A 20,578-nucleotide genomic window follows, 5' to 3' on the forward strand; every position below is an offset into this window, starting at 1 on the left:
AGAATTGTCATAACTCATAACCTGCTTTTTTGTCTACACCCTTTAAACTCTGGACACAGCATCAGCAATTACATTGTTTAATCCATAACCTTTTCACGGTCAAACAAATGTAGTGAAGATACATTGAAGTTTTCTTTAGAAACATTTTGGCCAGCTTCTATTTCTATTTTGAGCAATGGTTTTTCAGCCTTGCAACCTGAATATTTCTTTTCCTTCTGTTTGTTGCTTTATTTTTTTATTCAGTCTTTCTTGTGCAACTGCAAACCAATACTCTGGCTGCTTCCCCCTCTTCACATATTGATGCATAGTGGTCATGTTACGTGATACAAATTACTTTTGCATAGGTTTCCCTGGTGCTTTCTTATTTTTTTCCTCCTTTGATGGAAGCATGCCTTTAATAGGTCCTTGGTTGTTAAAGAAAGCTTATATTCCTGATTGACAACCAACTTCAAATTTATCTTCCTCAATCACTTCCTTCAAAACATATTTTGTCATTTCATTGTGTTGATCAACACCAGATGAATAAACCTGCACCAGGGAGTTTTGCTCCCTTTACTCGAGTAATTTTCTAGGTAGGTCCCTTTGTTTTTAGCAGGTGAATTGTCATCACTGTTACAGGTAACTTGACTGTTCACAGAACTGTCCTTTTCTAAAGGACCACCTAGCATTCTAGATGGGCTTTCAAAAGAATGAATGTACATTTTTGACAATTGCCCAGTGGAAGGTTTTTGAAGCATGGTTTATTGGTCAGTGCAATCATTAATTTTAACAAGTAAGTAATGTTTCTTACTTTACACTGGACAATTCATATCTGTTGGTTTCTCTTCAGTAGTCGAATGTTTTTTGTAATATTGTTTTTCCCAGCAACATGCTCAATTTTTAGATTGAAGGGCTGTAGCATCAAACTCCAGCTACTTTGACTTGGTTCAATGTTATCTTTGTCCAGCATAAATTTAATTTCCGCTCTCACTTGAGCTAATTTTCCAGGATCGAGTCCATAAGGGTTTTGCTTGATCGGTGGAGCATTTTCCACCATCAAGGTCATGCATAACTAAAGACATTCACTCTGGTCTATCAATACACAATGGCTTGTATTTTTTAAGCAGTTTGGCTATGTCACCCTGAGACTTTTCTGGAAGATGCTGTAATATTCTATCCAAATTTTTAAATACTTTCATATTGGCTAATTTCGTTACTGGGGGTTTGGTCTGAGAATTTTCAATCTCTGATTCATTGTTTGAACCCTCAAGTGTATTCATATGACCATTTTCCTTCTTTACTACATGGAGTACACTCACTGGCTGAATAGCCTCCCAGTCATAATACCGTTTCATTATATTTATATGACACACTCATTGATGCTTCCTCCTGTCCGGGATACTAATTACATAGTTTACTTCATTGAGTCTCTTATTAACATAATAAGCTCCACTAAACCTATCCTTCAGTGGTTCACCCCACAAAGCTAACAGACCTGGTACTTTATCCCCAGGTTTAAAAGTTCAAGTTTTAGCTGTCTTATCCACATGGTTTTTCATTACTTGTTGGGATATTCCCGATCTACGCTGCATGCTTTTGACTGTCTTTCTCAAAATTTGGATATGTAGCCCACGAGAGTAATTTCTTCTTCTTGGGCCATAATTTTCTCTTTAATGAATTTAAGTGGTTGCCTTACTTCATGTCCATAGACTAACTCAAAGGGACTGAAACCAGTTGACTCAATTAGGTGCATTTTTAATGGAAAATAATAAAAATGAAATTCCCTTACCCCAATTCTCAGGATATTCAAGGCAATAAGCTTGAATCATAGTTTTAAGGTTTGATGGCATCTTTCCAATGCCCCTCGAGATTGTGGATTGTATGCAGATGATTTATTCTCCTTTACCCCTAAGGTATGCATTGCCTCCTGGAATGCTTGTGACACAAAATTTGATCCCTGATCAGACTGAACCTCTTTGGGTAATCCATACCTGGTGAAAAACTGAATTATCCCTTCAATTACCCCTTTTGCAGTAATTTTTCTTAAGGGCATTCCCTCTGGGAATCAGGTAGATAAATTCATGATGGTTAAAAGAGATCAATGCCCTGTTTTAGTTTTAGTTTTGGGTAGGGGTCCTACACAATCCACTCGAACCCTACAAAATAGTTCATCAAAAGCGGGTATTAGGGTCAATGGGGCTGGTTTAATATACATCTGGGGCTTCCCAGCCAGTTGAGTTATGTGACATATCTTGTAGAATTCAACTACATCTCCATGCAATCCTGGCCAATAAAAGTGCTTCTTCATTACTTTAGCATGGGTGTTTTTTATTCCTAAAAGACCTGCCATCGGAATCTCATGGGCAATTCTTAAAGTTTCCCTGCAGTAACTAGGAGGGACAACAATTTGATAGGCTACTGTCCAGTCCACATCCACTGGTCTCTGAGGAGGCTTCCACTTTCTCATGAATATGTCATTTTTTTAGATAATACCATTCAGGCACTCTTTCACATTCTTCCTCAGAATACGTCATCTGAGACAATCTCCACAAACCAGTCTGCCTGCTGGGTTTCAATCAGGAAGTTCAGCTAAATAATTCAGCCTTGCTATTTTCAGGGTCTTTATCCTCATTCAAATTTCAAAAAAAAAGTCCTATCCAGCCGCACACCTGAATCATCCTCCTTCTCAATTGATTCCACTTCATCCCATCTAGCCTTACGAGCTTGGACTCTAGTTATCACACAACCAGGGAACAATCCAGGATGTCCCTCCTGCAAAATCTCAGTTTCTCTCACCTCAACTGGCTCTCAGAAATGCTAATACTTTCCAACCTGCCAAATCATTACCCAGTATAAAATCTACCCCTTCAATAGGTAACCTAGGAACAATTTCCACAATAACATAGCTTCATAAATTAACTTTATACAAGGGGACAGGTTCATAAATTCCATGAATGCCCTCTATTAATACTTTTTCTTTCCTCAAGCCATCTGGAAGACAAATCGTATCATCAGCCACCATCAATGACTGAACTGCCCCAGTAGCCTCACAAAATATTAAGTTGCTTACTTGTTTTGTTGGAGGAGTAAGGGAATACTTTTCCCTTAGAGACAAAACCTGTAATCTCCAGTAACTTGATTCACTTTATCAGTATCTAGAGAAGAATCCTCTTAACTATCCTGAGCTAAATCCACCATTCTAGTAGGTTAGAAGGGAACACTTTGTAATTGTACTACTGCTATTGCTATACCACCAATTTCCTTTACTGGTATGGTCTTTTCAGGAGACTCCTTAGGCATCCCTGTTACTGCCACCAATTTAACTTTCAGCTTCTAACAATTTGCTTTTACATGCCCTGTCTTATGGCAACGAAAGCATACTGGTTTCTTTTTATCACTTTTATCCTCTATAGTATCGTTCTTATTGACCGGAACAGCTTCTCTTAAACTATGTAGCCTAAGCTTTTCTTTAGCCAATGCATATCGTCTAATTTCTCTCTCTTTTTGAAGCTCTCTGTTTCTGTCTCTTTTTTTCTTTACTAGCTTATCTTTCTGGAATTTAATTTCAAGCTTCTGCATTTCCATTTCTTGTGCTCCTTCATTTTCCTCTCCTTCAAGTTTGAGTTTTTTCATTTCTTTTTCCATTTCAAGCTGCTTCATCTACAACTGACTTCCAGCTAACTCAAGCTGCATTCTATCTTGGTCAGGCTTTTCATCTTCCAATCCCTGGTGTTGTGCTATTACCTCAATTATGTCTGCTTTCTTAGCTCCTAATTTTAACTCCAACTTCAACTTTTCTGCTAATGCTATTATCCTAACGATGGTTAATTGTTGCAAATCATTTAGGGATAAATCTTCCCTCTCCAGAGAAGTCGTAGCAATTGATAAAGCCACCATGCTTTTCAATGGTGCAGTAAAATTCACCTGGAAATCTTGTTAGCTTTAACCTTAATGAGTCCTAGCACCTGTAGCTTTCTGTGGATTCAAAATCCTGCAAAGAGCCCCCAGTTTTGTTAAGTAGACAACATTTTAAATCCCAGTTATTTACTAAGAGAATGACGCCACAAGATTCCACGGTTGAAAACAGAAGAATTTTTACTATACAACTGTCAACAAAGCAAACACTAAATACTATCTGTCCTATACATTAACATCCAGAATTAACGTAAGTTAAAAAATGAATTGACAGGCAAATTGTAGTCGAATATAAACTATAAATTGCACCTTAAAAGGCAGATACAACTAAGATAGATCTTACGAATTGGCTCAGCAGTCCACTCAGACTTTAGTGATCAGTGAGTCATAAAGTCCTTAAAACCCTGTCTTCCTCGAGAAATTTCAGCTCCTCTCCTTCTAGTCTGATCCCCAGCTGACAGCAGCACATAACCAACCAGAGTTCCACGGGCACGGTCTTCATTACAAATGGCACATGTCTGCGGAACCTGCTCAACATGGTCTGGATGGGATAGATCCACCAATGTTATTGTCCTGCAACAGAAATAGCTGCAGCAACTTATTTTCTTTGCTTATTCTCAGCTTCTGGATCTAGCCTTCATGAGTCTTCTTCAGCTTGTCTGTTCTGCTCCAGTGGACTCACCAACTGCTACTGCACAGCTTGGACTGATCTGCATCCTTTTATATCTTTCAACAAGGTCTCAGTTTCTCAACCTTAGCTTGTTTTTGATTTCCTTAGAAACTGGGAAGTTCAGTTTCATTGCTGTGTTTACTTTTTCTGCTTCCCTTTCAGTTTCATTTTCAGTTCAGCTTCTGTTTTGAGGTAGGGTCTGCCTCAAAACATACAAATTAAATTTTAAAAGATAGATACCTTCACACCCTGGCATTCAGAAAATGAAAACATTTATTTGCTTCATTTTTTAAAATATGGCACTGCATATGGTAAGTCAAGTCCAAGGGTGGGCATCAGGTGAACTATTGGACCAGAGCAAACAGACATAATTTAGTCTCCATTTTAAAACCATACATTCTGTCCTTAATCTTATATTTCAATTATAAATTTCTATGTCCACATTTATAATGGAAACTGCATAATGAAAACCTATCACGCTGTGATTATACATTCCCAACAATGGTGCAGACAAAGATTATATATCTTTACTGGACATATGATACCAAAGGGAAAAAATTATAGGGCTCTGGGGGAAGATCGGAAGAGTTAGACTAATTGGATAACTCTCAGCCCACTGTCACGATGGACTGAATGATCTCCTTCTTACTATTGAATTTATGATCTCCCAAAGTCGTACGACTTTCCTCTTTCCACTACAGACCAGATAATGGCTGTTTTTCTCCATTATTAACAACTTGTTAAATTATATCATCATGACTTTCAAACATACAGGTCTGGGAATGAGCGCTAGCAGGTGGCTAGTTGCAGAGAAAACAGACATTCTTTTGATTTTTATAACAGAAATTTCACCCCTTGACAAATACTAGAAGTATTAACCCTTATTTATTGATTTAAAAAAGGAACAGGTATGGAATCAGAACAAATGTTCTGACTAACACTTTGACATTTAAATTGTGAGAAAATTCAGTGCAAATCTGGTGACCCAGAGCCAACTGATTTTGTCTTACATAAATTTGTTATTGTAATATTATCTGAAAAATTCTTTACATGTGACCTAGCTTTTCTAATCTTATCCTTTCTTCTGCTCAATTCTCACCATCCCGTTTCAAAGTGGAAACATCTCTCTGAAATCTGGGTTCTTAATTAGCTGATTAGTTTTAGCTTAATTAGTTTCTTCAGCTAGTCAAAAGTCCAGAATGGAAAGACTGGCATAATCAATTTCAGGCCAATCTCTGATACATAGAATATGAACAGAGATGACCTCTGCTAAATGGATATACTCATCAATGCCCACATCTAGCATCTACTAGTGCCTGATTGAGAATCGCATGTGCTGCACTGCAAAAGTTAGTAATATTTAGAAATGAATTTACTAATTCAAGATGGTTCTGTTATTAGTGCAATCAGTACAAACACAAGGTATATGCCTCAGTTGACAGGGAGCAGCAAGAATCACAAGCACATAATTAAAGATGAGCAGGTTACCTGTGTGGGGTTGTCGGGGTTGTAAAGCTCAGTGGGTTTCTGCCCTCGCTGCTCCACACTATAGTATTTACACTGGTTCCACTGCGGTAACAATGGAGGTTGAGGGGGCTGAGGGCCATTGGGTACACTCAGCTGCATGACCACAACTCCATGACTGGGTGCTGGCACACCTGAGGTGAGAGAGGAATAAAAGCTAAATCAAATTCTATGGAAAGTTATACAAGCAGCGTCAAAGTAATAGCTAGTAACTTGTTTCTACATAATTTCACTTTGGCAACCCTCATTTAAAACATACTCACCTAAGGGGGATCAAAAGGTACTTGCTGTTGAAAAATAGTATCCAAAAGGGATTCACAGCACAGTTCAGATGTAATAAGTAATTTTATTATCATCCATGAGCAAGTTATATCTGCACACATTTTGGAAACCTCGTCACATTCTTTGCCCTCCTCCAAGTCAAAAATATAGTCGACTAAAGTAATGGGACTAAAACTAAAAACTTCAATATTGGATTTCTATGAATGGAGATTTGCTTTGGTTTTAATGGTTGATTTCTAAAATCGTCTCATGTTTTTGCAGACTTTCAATCACAATTTCTTTTAAAAGTTACATTTTGAAAAAGTTGGACACTGCATAAGGCTGAATATAAAACTTGAGAGATTTAACTTAACCCTGGTTAAATTCTGTTTGTCAAACTCAGTGAAAAGATACCACCTTTTATAATGCTGGTACATCCAGGCACTTTTGGAATTGTTCAGCGTGGTGCTTTTTGGGCTTCTGGTTAGAGCACAAAGAACTGGTTGTAAAGGTGTAGAAGGTGACCAAGTGAAATACAGTGCATAAGCAACTCAAAGACTGTTGGAACGAAAGATGTTAAGTTTCTTCTCTGCTGGAACCAGAGGAACATAAGATTGGTCAGGTTAGTCAAAAAATCAAGTCATTGCTGGACGAGTTACTGCAGTTCAGCATACCATTTCAACCCTTGGTAAATAAGAACAACTGCTCAATTGAACCAATATTCTGAATATCAGAATATTCTGATTTTAATTTTGACCTGGAGGGCAAGTTCAGGACGCTCTTAATGCAATGAGACAAATAATAGGCCATCTTTCGTCACACTATTGCAGATTCTTGCATTCAAAAGTAACAAATAAAACGTAGACAGCAGTCAAGGTTTGGTTGAAGCGGGGCATCTCGTTGCATGCCCAGTTAGGTAAACTTGTTCGTGCGTGTTTAGGTTTCAAAGGTTTTTGCCCACAAAGTTTCTGAAGTGTGAGCAGATGATGGCACAGTGAGGGCAATAGGGCATCTGGGATCTTAGCAAACAACAGAATAAACAGTGTTTAATCAAAGAGATTAAAGGAAATAAACATAAAAGGAGTTGAAAAGGGAGGATGAAGTAGAGTGGGTGAATTCAATGTCAAATCAGGTACAGAAAGAGAAATAAAGTGGAGGGAAAGAAAGATTGGATTAAGAGAGAGAAAAAGGGACAGAAAGGAAAAGTAAGAAAGAAATAAAATTCGACATTTTAAAAAGCTAGAACAATTCGCAACCTGAAGGAATGAGACTACACACCTGTAACTATTTACTTCCCGGGCAAGAGAAGTTGATTGGCAGCCATTACCAGCTATCACATCATTAAAAGGATATTTATGCCAATGAATACTAGACTTAACTTTCTGTGGCAAGTTCAATGGGCAATTAATGTACAAATGCAGCAACTTCATGAAAATCACGGAAAGGCTAAGCGCGAGATGCCATTTCCGCGAAACTTGTGGTGATTCGCAATTCACGGCGTATCTCTTTCTCGCGACAAGTTGCTGGCCGATTTGCGCATTAATAACAACTGTGTGTGATTCAACAAAATCTGTTCCAGTATTAATTTGGTGCTATCTTCAGGTAAAACCCAGCCAAAATTTAAAGTGAATTTTAAGATTGTAATCATCCCAAGCTATATCACAAAATATTTCTCTTCAGGTCTATAAGGAGTATTGGAAGCCATGCATCTCTGCTCATCTTTTGGATTTTTTTTGATGGCATACATCCCTCAGCAGCTAATTAAATGGTTGCAGGTGCTGATGCCAGTGATTTATGTGTTCACATGATAGTACCACAGAGACTTGCAACCTAGATGCCAGAAATACCGTAACAGCGCACATCTCAAAAATGTCAACAGATGACTTTAACTTTAATTGCTCACTGCCCAATGTCAGCTCTGTTTCTCTGAATTTCGAGAGATTAGTGAGCTCCAGTTTATCAATAAGAAGCTTCCGATTACAGCAGTAGCTCAGTTCTAAGGCTACTGAATCACAACTTCTGTATTTTCTGAGGTTATATTTTATACTGCATTAAGCAACATTCACTTTTTTAAAAAAAACACAAAGCAATTTATTACAATGAAGGCAGAGAATATTCCTCCCTCCCATTCCCTCCAGTTTCCCTCCTGTATTGCTGACAAGGCTCTATTACATATTTCTTGGTAACATTGAGCATAAAGGGTGGGCGTGGTCTGGCTTATGAACTCCCTACAACCAGAACAATTGCTGAGTTGTGACAGAAAGGCAAGAACTTCCCCTGGAGCACCTTTCTGAACCAACCAATACTACTGTGAGAAGTCAGATTAGGCAACAGGCAACCCTATTATTTCAAAGCTGTGACAATCTGGATAAGAAGGGAACGCTTCACAATACCACAGGACTACTTCAGAAAGGGTCCAACTCACTCTTTTTAAGACAGTTAGATTTGAAACATTCCTGCTTAACCATATTCTTCCCACAATTTAGAACAGCGACTCTCAGTTCCACCCAAAAATGTGCCGTTTTGTTTACAAGGTTTTCATTTTTTCTGTCAACTGCACTGTGTCCTCAGCTATTATGCCCTTTAGTTTTTTTTTATTCATTCACGGGATGTGGCGTTGCTGGCTGGGCCAACATTTATTGTCCATCCCTAATTGCCCTTGAGAAGGTGGTGGTGAGCTGCCTTCTTGAACCGCTGCAGTCCATGTGGTGTAGGTACACCCACAGTGCTGTTAGGGAGGGAGTTCCAAGATTTTGACCCAACGATAGTGAAGGAACGGCGATGTATTTCCAAGTCAGGATGGTGAGTGGCTTGGAGGGGAACTTCCAGGTGGTGGTTTTCCCGTCTCTTTGCTGCCCTTGTCCTTCTAGATGGTAGTGGTTGTAGGTTTGGAAGGTGCTGTCGAAGGAGCCTTGGTGAATTCCTGCATTGCATCTTGTAGATGGTACACACTGCTGCTACTGTGCGTCGGTGGTGGAGGGAGTGAATGTTTGTGGATGGGGTGCCAATCAAGCGGGGCTGCTTTGTCCTTTAGTCCCGAATTCAGCCCAATTAACCAACCACAGCATTGTAAAACTCTTTGTGCGCTTCCTCAGAAAACTGATTTTAGAAGCTTTGTTTTGACTGTATGCTTCAATATAGATATTCCTGTCTGTAGAAGCAACCAGTTGTCGTTGAAGCTGGCCGAGCAGAAAACCATTTATTGGCATGGCTTGAAGTAGGGATGTAAAAGTTTAGATCACTGCACTCAGGATTGGCAGAGAGAATTTCTCTTGCCACAACTATCTCTGGCATGGCAAAACTCGGATGCACAAGTTGTATCGCACAAACAGTAGCTTAGGTCCGATATTTATGGCAAGGCAGGAAGGTGGGGTGGGGTGCTGTGCTGTAGAATCCAGTAAGGCCAGAAATGTGGAGGCCCTACCGAATTTAACAACAGAGCTTCTATCATTATTTTACTTAGTTTCCTGCTCAGTGGCCAGTGCACCTGTCGTTATTAGATAGGATTTAATATTGAGACTTTAGTCTTTTCCTCCAGGGATATGTAATGCATCAGGTTTTTTGGGAACATACTTCTGTTCGCTTGTTGTCGCCAGATTTTTTATCATTTGCTAAACTGTCTGTTTTGCAACCAAAATCCTACCAAAGAAATCTCCCATTGTTTAAATTATGCTGTTTTGCCAATAATGCTTAGTATAAACACCAATGGAGAAATTAAGAGCACATACATGTTTTTATACAGATACTCTGTCAGAATGCGAGCACTGAAAGCTGCTGATGCTTTGCCAAGTTGATTGTGTGCTAATCTGAACATGTGTGAGAGTAAATTTGCACTAACCTGTATATTGTTGCTGCATTTGCGCTGGGTTACAAGGAGAGGGAGACTGAGGCATCTGGTACTGCTCTGGACCAGGTGGCTGAAGGAATCCAACCGATTGGCTGAAAAAGTTTTGCCCAGTTTAGTTTTATACACAGCAGCTATTACACAGATCAACTCACACAAATCTATCTATATAATTAAAAGTCTTGCATCTAGCGCGTGTGCATAGTGTCACACCTGAAAGTGTGGTCTCCGAGGAGTCACACCTTGAAAGTGTCACACCTCAGGGCATCACACCTCTAAAGCATCATATGTCCATAGGGGCAAAAAAAACACAGCTGGCTCAAGTAACCACTTATCTGTTAAGTTACTAAAATATCATTGATTAAATATGAACAAAAAAAGTAAAAAAAGTCCCAATGAGGAACAAGTAACCAGCAGAAAACCCAGCAATCGAATTCCTCTTTTATTTCCTAATGCTACTTTTTACAAACCAGTGTATGCCACAAAAACAATCAAATAATCACTCAAATCATTTCTTCATGATGTTTTTGGCTACCTTTTTCATTCTTTACTTAGCCCACTTCACATAGCTAGCAATAACATCTATGGAATAACACAAAAATTATACAATATTGGAATAAAAAAATCACTAAACTTACCCATTAAATTAGTTACTTAATGTTAGAAAAGGCGTTCAAAAAAGTTCCATCACATAGGCCAGCTTTGCTGCCTGGGGTTTGAATTACAAATTGCACCTCAGATGCTAGGGTTGCCACCTAAATTGGAGATTCTGTGAGCGAGGGATGCGTTACGGGAGTTGGTTTTCCACCAACTCCTGTAGAACTTCAACAAAGAGAGTGTGCTGTAGCGAGCTGCAGAAAAAGACTGGTGGAAAAAACTGTGACATGCATGTGTACGTACGTGATAAGAGCTGCATCGTGTGATTTGCAGTTTTCACTCTTTTCCTGTGGAACTTTAACGCCTAGAGAGCATCAAGACAAGCCATTTCTCATGACACATGATGCAATATTTGCAAATAATAACTTAAACTGGAGCAGCAGAAAGAAAATATTCAGCGCTTTAGCCAAGTTATTAAATTAAAAATTGAGTTGCCGGTGTCCTTCTGTCTCCTTGATGGAGCCTAACGTTTGCGCCAGAGCTGAAGAGGAATGTTTGAGGCAGTTTGGACATTGCGGCGTCAGTCAGCTGGACCCAGACTATAGCAAATGATACCTATTCAAGGTGCCTGTCACTGCAGAATTGAGAGAGTCAACAGACTTTCCTGGTGCAGTCATCCACCAACACCAGCTTCAGCAAAAACCAAAAATTCACCATAGAAAGCAAGGCAGGCAAAAAGAAATATTTTATCATGTAAATAACTGAGGAAATGAAGCAAAAGTTTCAGGGAGGAAATAAAAAATTCGCATTTATATAGCGCTTTTAAAATCAAATGAAATCCCAAAACGCTTTGCAGAAGCGTAGTCAACCAAAAGGTTAAAGGCAGAGGCATGAGGAGGAGTGATCAAACGCTTGGTCAAAGAAGTTTCAAGGTGTGTCTTAAAGCAGGAGAGATGAAGAGGTGAATGGGTTTAGGGAAGGAACCTGCAAACATGGAGCCCTGGCAATTTGAAGGCAAGTCTGCCATGGTGGGGCAAAGTGGGCGGGCATGGGAAATGTACAAGAGGCCGAAATCAGAGGAATGGAAAGTCGGGGCTTTGGGACGGCCAGAGGTAATGGATTTGAGAAGGGATAAGAGCATGAAGGAAATTAAACACAAGGATGAGAATTTTAAATTTGAGAGGCTGGGAGACTGGAAGCCAATGTGCGTCTGTGATGCCAAGGATGATGGTTCAGAGGCACTTGGTGTGCGATAGAATATGGGCAGCAGAGTTTTGGATGAGCTGAAATTTACAAAAGGTGGAAGACTCGTCAGGAAAGCGTTGGAATAAATGACTGGAGATCACAAAAGCATGGTTGAGGCTTTCAGCAGCAGATGGGCTGAGGAGGGGCAGAGACAGGCGAAGTAGTTCAGGGTTAAATAGGATGCCAAGGTTGCAGTCTGGCACTGTAGCTGGGGAGAGGAACGGAATTGATGGCAAGCGTACAGAGTCAAAGATAATGGCTTCAATCTTTCCAATGCTTATCTCATGTAACGTGTAGTTCATCGAAAACAATTTAAGACAAGAGAGTGGAGGCAGTGGAAAAGTTGGTGGGGAGGTAGATCTGGGGTGTACATGTAGAAACTGAGCTCGTGCATGTGAATAATTCTGTCAAGGGACAGCACGTAGATGGGGCCAATGATTGATTCTAGCATCTTAAAGACAACAAATTCCACCATGCGAGGAAAAGAATATTTTGAGTGCAAGTAACCAGAAATAAGAGGTCCAAGAGAGTAAAACACCCAAGTAAGTTTTATAAAATGGTTGATAAATAATGATACCATACCAGTATGAGTACAGTGTGCAATATTTTTACCTCATCAGTCATGATATATTGCTGCAGTAAATTTGCTGCATTACAGCGATGAGCGAACTGCTATTGCGTTCAGGCTGAGTTGGAACCACAGTAAGCATTAAAAAGCGCAGTTCAGGTCCAGCAGCACTTGTGACCAACATCATAGCAGATTTATTAGTACTCAAAAAAAACCCACTAAGAAAGTAAGTTCAAGATACTTGAAGCAAGTCTTTATATACATGTTTTTATGTTTTTCCAACATTATAATGCTCTTTACTGTTTTCTCCACATGCCTATTAACCTTCTTCAATTGGCAAGGCCAGGACTACAGATTCATTATACGGTCATCCTACTCCTCTGCTCCTCAGAACAACATGCAATTTGGCTAATCATTGATGGACTTGATCCATTGGTGATATCCCAAGTTATGTTATTCAAGCTGAGATTTGAACCTGTGTGGCAGGTGAGTGCTCTCCATAGCTTGGCCAACACTTACTCATGGGCTAACATTTTGTTAAATGCCCATGGACACATTTCAAGAAAAATACAGCAGCAGGCAAGGATTCAAAAATAGTTTCACATTTTAGGGAGAAGTCTTCACAAAGACTGTATAGTGTATGAAGAAAGAAAAGTACAAGACACAAGAGTTTGCATTCACATATATGCCATGTTTACACAGTGCTTATAGGAGGAATACATGTGCTTAGGTTTCTTGACATAGTTGTGCACTCACTGGGAGGAAGGGAATTTAGATGATTGGGGCTGTCGACTTTCCCCATCAGTGGGTGGATCACTGTGCTGAGGTTGTCTGCACTGAATGAGCCTCCAAGAGTGGGCTTCAAATTGCTTGGTATTCCTCCGTTTCAGGCAAAGGTCAAACATCACTCGTTCTTACTGAGGTACATCGGACACGTGCTTCAACCATGTGATTGTTGTGGGGAGGCTGCACTGTGCCAGACAGGGAAGATGCACTTGCTATCTAGTAGCAAAAGTTGTGTCAGGCTGCTTGTTGTGGGGGGAAATATTTGGCTTTATAGTGAGTAAAGCCAACAAACAGTGGGCTCAGTTCTCTGGAGCTGCAAGGCTGGTCACCGATACTTGTGGTTGCATGGACAACTATCTAGAATGTCTAAATGCAGGGTTTGAGCACAGCATGCACCCTCCTATCTGCAGCCTCTCCAGCATTAATCTGGTATTGAGAGATTATATTTGCGGAGCTGGTGCGTTCTGCATGTTGTGTGTTGTGCTGACCCTTGCAGGGAATCTACCTCTTACCATTCCTCCTCTACTCACTGAGAGCTTAGTTAGCTTTTATTTCCAGGCACTGCTTCAGACTTTCTTTGCTGATCAGCTTTAATTCATTATTAAATATAGAAGTTACACTTGAAAGAAACAGGCACATTCAAATTACTCCTCCAAAGGCATTGCAACTGTAGATGACAGATGAGAAATTACACAGACTAGAACTTATATCTCAGCCTTGAGTGGCACCATGTTTCCTAAAACAAGAGGTCTTAACCAGGTGCTTCGACTATACAACAATCTCTTACCTTGTGCTATTTTGCTGGGATGGTGGAATTACACTGTAATATACTGGCACTCCTCCACCAGGTAGTGTCCCCTGGACAGACTGACTGGGTACCATGACAGGCTGCTGGTAGGTCTGCTGTACAACTACTTGAGAATCACTGGACATTGGCACCTGTGTAGTAACAAATCAATTGAGAGAGAGAAAAACAAACTATTTCTTGGTAGATTATCTAAATGTTTAAAAGCAAGGTTTTGAAGCTGTTTGATTCTACCAATAAGGGAGAAATATAAAACCAATTACTTCATACAGCTATAATAAAAGCAAAATACTGTGGATGCTGGAAAACTGAAATAAAAACAGAAAACGCTGGAAATACCTAGCAGGTCTGGAGAGAGAAACAGAAGAATCAAATATGACTCTTCATCAGAACTGAAGGAGAGCAGAAATGTGATGGGTTATATGCCATCGAAAGCAGGGAAAGGGAGGAAGAACAAAAAAGAATGTCAGAGATTGCGTAGAGGGTTGGAGAGATTAAATAACAAAGATGTCATGGAGCAAAAGGGAATGATAATGGTTGTAGTAAAGAAACAAAGCATTTGTCAAAATTTGTCCATTTATCCAAATGCTTTGTTTCTTTACTAAAACCATTACCATTCCCTACATCTTTTGTTCCATAACATCACTGTCCCTGGGTCAAAATCCTGGAACTCCCTCCCTAACAGCACGGTGGGTGTACCTACACCACAGGGACTGCAGCGGTTCAAGAAGGCAGCTCACCACCACCTTCTCAAGGAGCAATTAGGGCTGGGCCAGCCAGCAACACTCACATCTCATAAAATAATTTTTAAAAATGAACTACAGAAGAACTTGACAATATTTACAAGTGAAGAGAACAATGGTAGATGAATCTTCAGGGGAGCCTTGGGAAATATAATGCATTTTGTATTAAAACCAAGGTATTGCACATTAGAAGACTGAGTGGAAGATGAATTACTCAACGACTGGGATTAAACTAACTGAGGAAGAGATTTTCAGGATCTGGGAATGACAGATCCAGCACTCAATATGTTCAAAGATTGCAGAACAATATGTCAGTAAAGCTAACACAATTCTGAAATATACAGTTTTGCCAATTGTGTAGGGTACAAATTTGAGGCCAAACAGTTGTAGCTGTATGATATATCTTGAGCTTCTAGTCTCCAATGTCTGGATCTGTACAAAGGATAATGAGTTTGATCTTTAGTGTCAGAAAATTGAGTGATCGGGAAAGGAAGGAAAATTCAAACCTAAGCTTTGAAAAACAGTAAATGAGAAGGAAGCTTTATTTATGCATATAAATTGCTATTTTAAAAAAAAAGTTAAACTAAACTGGGAAGATGACGACAGTAGATAGAGAAATGGTTCCCACTGGCAGAAGGGTACAGAACCAGAGGAGACTGATTAAAGGTGATTGGCAAAAGAACCAGCAGCGACAAGAGGAAAAACCTTTTTACGCAGCGAGTAGAGTCAGACGCAATCGGAGCTTTCAAAAGCAAATTGGATCATTATGCGAATAGTAAATATTGTAGAGCCACATGGAGTGGGACTGACTGAGCTGCTCTTGCAGGGAACTGGCACAGACATGATGAGCAGAATGACCACTACCTGTGCTGTATTCTATGATTCTAGGAAGTGATTATTTTCCAGTGATTATAGTGGAGGCATAAATTCTGGTTTGTTGTGATGTGGAACTGGAAACTGGTGAAAGGGTGGCTTAAATTTTATGCACAGCCTCATCTGCAATGTTATCTTTTTATATAAAAGCAAAATACTGTGGATGCTGGAAATCTGAAACAAAAACAAAAATTGCTGGAAAAACTCAGCAGGTCTGAGTCATCTGGACTGGAAACGTTAACTCTGTCTTTCTCTCCACAGATGCTGTCAGACCTGTTATCTTTTTGTGCGCTGGAAAAGCTCTTTCAAAAAATCTTAATTTGTGATTTGTCCTTACTGCTTATGAAGTTCCAAATTGGAGTGTTTATAACCCAATAATAGAGAATATGGCCTAGGTTTTCAATTGGAGTGCTGACAAGAATGTGTTTAAAATGAATAGCTTACAATGCTATTTGGAGGAACTAGAACGAATTGGATGATTATATAAAAAGGAACAATGGGCAGAATGTTCCCCCTGTCGGGGAAGTTGAAGAGCGGGTGCGTGGAGGTGTGCCTCCAATCGGCACCCCCAATTGGGGGCGCACCACCATTTTACGTGGGCGGGCCAATTAAGACCCACCCAGTGTGACGTCAGCATGGAAGCGCCATGCGCCAGCCCCCGCTCGCCGACTGGGAAATCCTGGCCAACGTGCAGGATTACAGGGAAAAGGCAGGAGAATGGCACGAGGTAAATTGCTCATTCGGAGAGCCGGTGCAGACACGATGGGCCAAATGGCCTCCTTCTGCACTGTAACAATTCTGTGATTCTGTGACGCCTTTGTTATTTAATCTCTCCCACCCTCTAACCTATCCCTGACATTCCCTTTTGTTCTTCCTCCGTCTCCCCCCTTTCGATGGCATAAAACATTTCTACCCTCTTTGTTAGGTAGATATAATAGGGACAGAAAATTACGCTCAGCGAATGGGCGCGTGCCCGAGCAGGCCGAATGTGAAATGGCGCACACTGATGTCGGCTGAGCGTGCTGACATCAACGCACAGTTGCATAAGTCTGCGGGCGTGCGCTGGAGCCTGAAGCGCGTCCTCCGATAATTAAAAGGCCTGTTAAGACCATTATATTATCAACTGAGTTTAATTTATCACAGCCCCTTCAACCTAACAGTTGGCAGGCAGGCGAAAAGGCGAAGCAGCCTTTGCCTTTTTTGGAAATCTCATCCATGGTCGGGATGAGGGTTCCAAAAGCAAATACAAATAAAATAAAAACTTTATTTTTTAATTAAAAACATGTCCATGCTCATGTGACAGAGTCACATCAGGGGATATGTTTTCTTAAAATTTTTCTGATGTTCGATACTTTGTCCAATATATTCTTCATCTTCCTGAGGCAGCTCCATGCCTCAAGGAGATTATTCAGCGTTCTTTCACGTGCATGCGTGAACTGCGCGCCAGGTCTGCTCGCCTGCACAGGCGGCACTCAGTGCTGCCGCTCGCATATCACACTGGGCAGGTCTTAACTGGCCCGCCTGTGTAAAATACCCTGCACTGCTGATCACAGGCAGCGGTCGGCTTCCCGACTGCCCCTGCCAAGGACAAAATTCTGCCCATAATGTTATTGGAATTTATTGTAAAATAGTGGTGTGTGTGTGTGTATGTGTCTTAATTGGATTAAAGGCAGCTGGTCTGAAGACTTTGATGTTTTAGAAGATGAGCTTGAAATGTTAAGTAGGTAAACATGGAGGAACTTTAGACTGTAAGGTGTAAGAGGACATTTGCATTTTTAAATAAACTAGGCTAGATTGTTTTCAAAGGAGGTGTGAAATGTGTCACCTAGCCAGGTGAAGTTCAGAAACCCTGGCCAGAATTTTTAGCTCAGCGGGCGGGCAAGTACCCGACCCGACCAAGCGGGAAATGACGCGTGATGACGTTGGCTGAGCGTGCCGACGTCATCGTGCAGTTGCGCGATAGTTCAGTCGGCAGGTGCGTACCTGAGCCAGCAGCACGCCCGCCGACAATTAAAAGGCCTATTAAGGCCACCAAGTTATCAATTGTCGTTAATTTTTCACTGCTCATTCAACCTAACGGTTGGTGGGCAGATAAAAAGGCCAAACGGCCTTTGCATTTTTTTGGAAACCTCATTCACGGGCAGGATGAGGTTTCCAAAAACAAATACAAACAAAATAAAAACTTTATATTTTAATTAAAAACATGTCCCTGCTCATGTGACAGTCACATGAGGGGACATGTTTCATTACATTTTTTTGTGCTTTATTAATTTTTTCAATATCTTCTTCATCTCTTTGAGGCAGCTCCGTTCCTCAGGGAGATTATTCAGGGCTCTCTCGTGTGCATGTGTGAAGTTCGCGCTAGGCCTGCTTGCCCTCCTTCCCCCCGACCGCACAGGCAGCGCTCCGCTCGCATATTATGCTGGGCGGGCCTTAATTGGCCCGCCGGCATGAAATCGTGGTGCGCTGTCGATCGCGGGCAGCAGCTGGCTTCCTGCCCACCCCCACCGATCCCGCACACCATGGGCAAAATTCTGCCCAGTGTGTTTATTTTTCCCCAAAAAATACTGGTAAAACTGCACTATGAGAGATTTTTATGATTAGGGAAGTAAAGTTCAAAGACATAGTGAAACAATGGGAATTTGCATTCAAAGAGGAAAATATGTATAAAGGAGCAAAGGTTGTGTGTGAGGGAAGGCATTCTAAGATCTAACAAGCGTGAAATGCCTTCAATATCTAAGCCTCAAGCTGCTGTCTACAAAGAACTGAAGTTAAGGAAACTCACTTTGAATTGGGTTGTTCAGGGCATCATGTTTCTTTGCCCGGGTCTTTTAAAATCGATGGCCAGAATTTTTCCCTGAGCAGGTGGCCGTGCGCCGACCTGCTCGAGTGTAAAACGACGTGCGATGATGTTGGGTGAGCGTCCTGACGTCATTGCGAACTCGCCTGATATTTTGATTGGCGGGCGCGCACGGAAGTCAGCAGCGCGTCCGCCAACAATTAACAGGCCTATTAAGACCATTAAAGTAATAATTAAATGCAATTTTCCGCTGCCCGTCCAACCTTACAGTTGGCGGGCAGGTGAACCGACCAGGCGGCCTTTGGATTTTTTTATGAAACCTCATTCCACAATTTTCCCACAGGAATTAAAAATAAAATAAAAATGTTTAAATCTCATTTATAACAGAGTCACATGAGGGGAATGTTTTTAACATTTTTAAATTCTTTATTTATGTTTTTAAAATTCTTCAGCTCCCTAAAGCAGCTCTGTGCCTTCAGGGAGCTTTCAGGGCACGCACCCGCACGCATGCACAAACTTCTGCGCTCGCTCTCCTCCCGCCCCCACCCTGGCAGTGCTCAGCGTTGCAGTGCGTGATTCACGCTGGCTAGCCGTTAATTGGCCAGGCAGCGTGAAATTGCGTTTGGGGCTCGAACACGGCTCCTGGGCCCGCCCGACGAGGTAAAAATCCTGCCCTGTGTGTCTTATTGTTGCCTAAACAAAAGTGTAATTGGGAGTTAGATTAATTAGGGGATTTAGAAGTTATCATAGTAGTAATTTGTAGATCTATGCATTTGCTTAAAATTCATTTTTCTTGTTAATAAATGTTTAATCTAGTTTTACAAAACCCAAGAACACTCGGCGGTCTTATTATTACTGAATTCAAAGCCCGCATCTCAAAACGTACAAATTGAAAAATTAGTTGTGGTTGTTGTTTCAAGTTTCCCTCCGGGATTTGAACAACTCACCATTTACCATCGGCTGTGTCATAACATCCTTCAGTTCTAAAGAAGAGTCATATTTGACTCAAAACAATAACACTGTTTCTCTCTCCACAGATGCACCCAGAAATGCTGAGCATTTCCAGCACTTTGCTTTTATTTCCTCTATTCAGCTGCTTGCAATTCTCTTAAGCCTTCATATTCTCACTCACTCACTTTTCCAAAACCACTTCACCTAATTCAGGGTTGCGGGGAGTTGGAGCCTATCCCAACAGGCAATGGGTGCTAGGCGGGGTACACCCAGGATGGGATGCCAGTCCATCACAGGGCACACACACACACACACACACACACACAGGGACAATTTACCGTAGCCAATCCACCTAACCAGCACCGTCTTTGGATGGTGGGAGTAAACCGGAGCACCCAGAGGAAATACACGCAGACACGGGGAGAACGTGCAAATGCCACATAGACACCCGAGGTCAGGATCAACCCGGGGTCCCCGGAGCTGGGAGGCAGCAGAGCTAACCACTGACCCACCTTGCTGCCCTCAGCTATCATATTGTTTCATAGTAATCTGATTGCTGTGTGGGAGCTATATAACCTGTGCTTCTATTGCCCCAAGGGAATCAAGTGCTGACAACTTCAGGACTTTTCCAATAATCTAATCGTCTATGGAAATGACATAACCCAGATTTTGTTTTAAATCCCAAATGACAGCCTATCATCAACATGTCTTCCCAACTCCATTCCTGCTTTAGCTCAGGGATACAGGCAGCCCCTCCAACCAACTTCCCTTGGCCTCCTCTAATTCCTTGATTTTGCAGCCCTTCAGTATAATGCTTTTATCCAGTTGGTTGGCATGAAGGGAGAGTGATTCGGTCTATATGTGCTCTCAACTGCCTGGCCAGCTGGTGTTCTCCGTTCTGCAGTATTCCTATTAGGTCAACTAGTTCCTTCCCAGCCAGGTCCCCCACTCAATCTCTTCCTCCTGCCAGGTCCCCCACTCAATCTCTTCCCCCTGCCAGCAGCAACTCCAGACCCT

The 20,578-nt window shown here is 41.2% G+C and overlaps 1 protein-coding gene across 9 annotated transcripts in view; it reads right to left on the reverse strand.

The window, feature by feature from the left end:
- The window catches only part of r3hdm2 (R3H domain containing 2), a 294,265-nt gene that overhangs the window by 21,765 nt on the left and 251,922 nt on the right, over positions 1–20,578 (reverse strand). For all 9 annotated transcript variants that reach the window (XM_078534495.1, XM_078534493.1, XM_078534494.1 and 6 more), the window contains 3 exons: positions 14,177–14,328; positions 10,188–10,288; positions 6,053–6,222 (listed from right to left, as the gene is read on the reverse strand). In XM_078534495.1, the coding sequence (XP_078390621.1) occupies positions 6,053–6,222; positions 10,188–10,288; positions 14,177–14,328 (423 nt within the window). The remainder of the gene's footprint in view (positions 1–6,052; positions 6,223–10,187; positions 10,289–14,176; positions 14,329–20,578) is intronic.

The sequence above is a fragment of the Cetorhinus maximus genome, chromosome X (assembly GCF_964194155.1).
Source record: "Cetorhinus maximus chromosome X, sCetMax3.hap1.1, whole genome shotgun sequence".
NCBI lineage: Eukaryota > Metazoa > Chordata > Chondrichthyes > Lamniformes > Cetorhinidae > Cetorhinus > Cetorhinus maximus.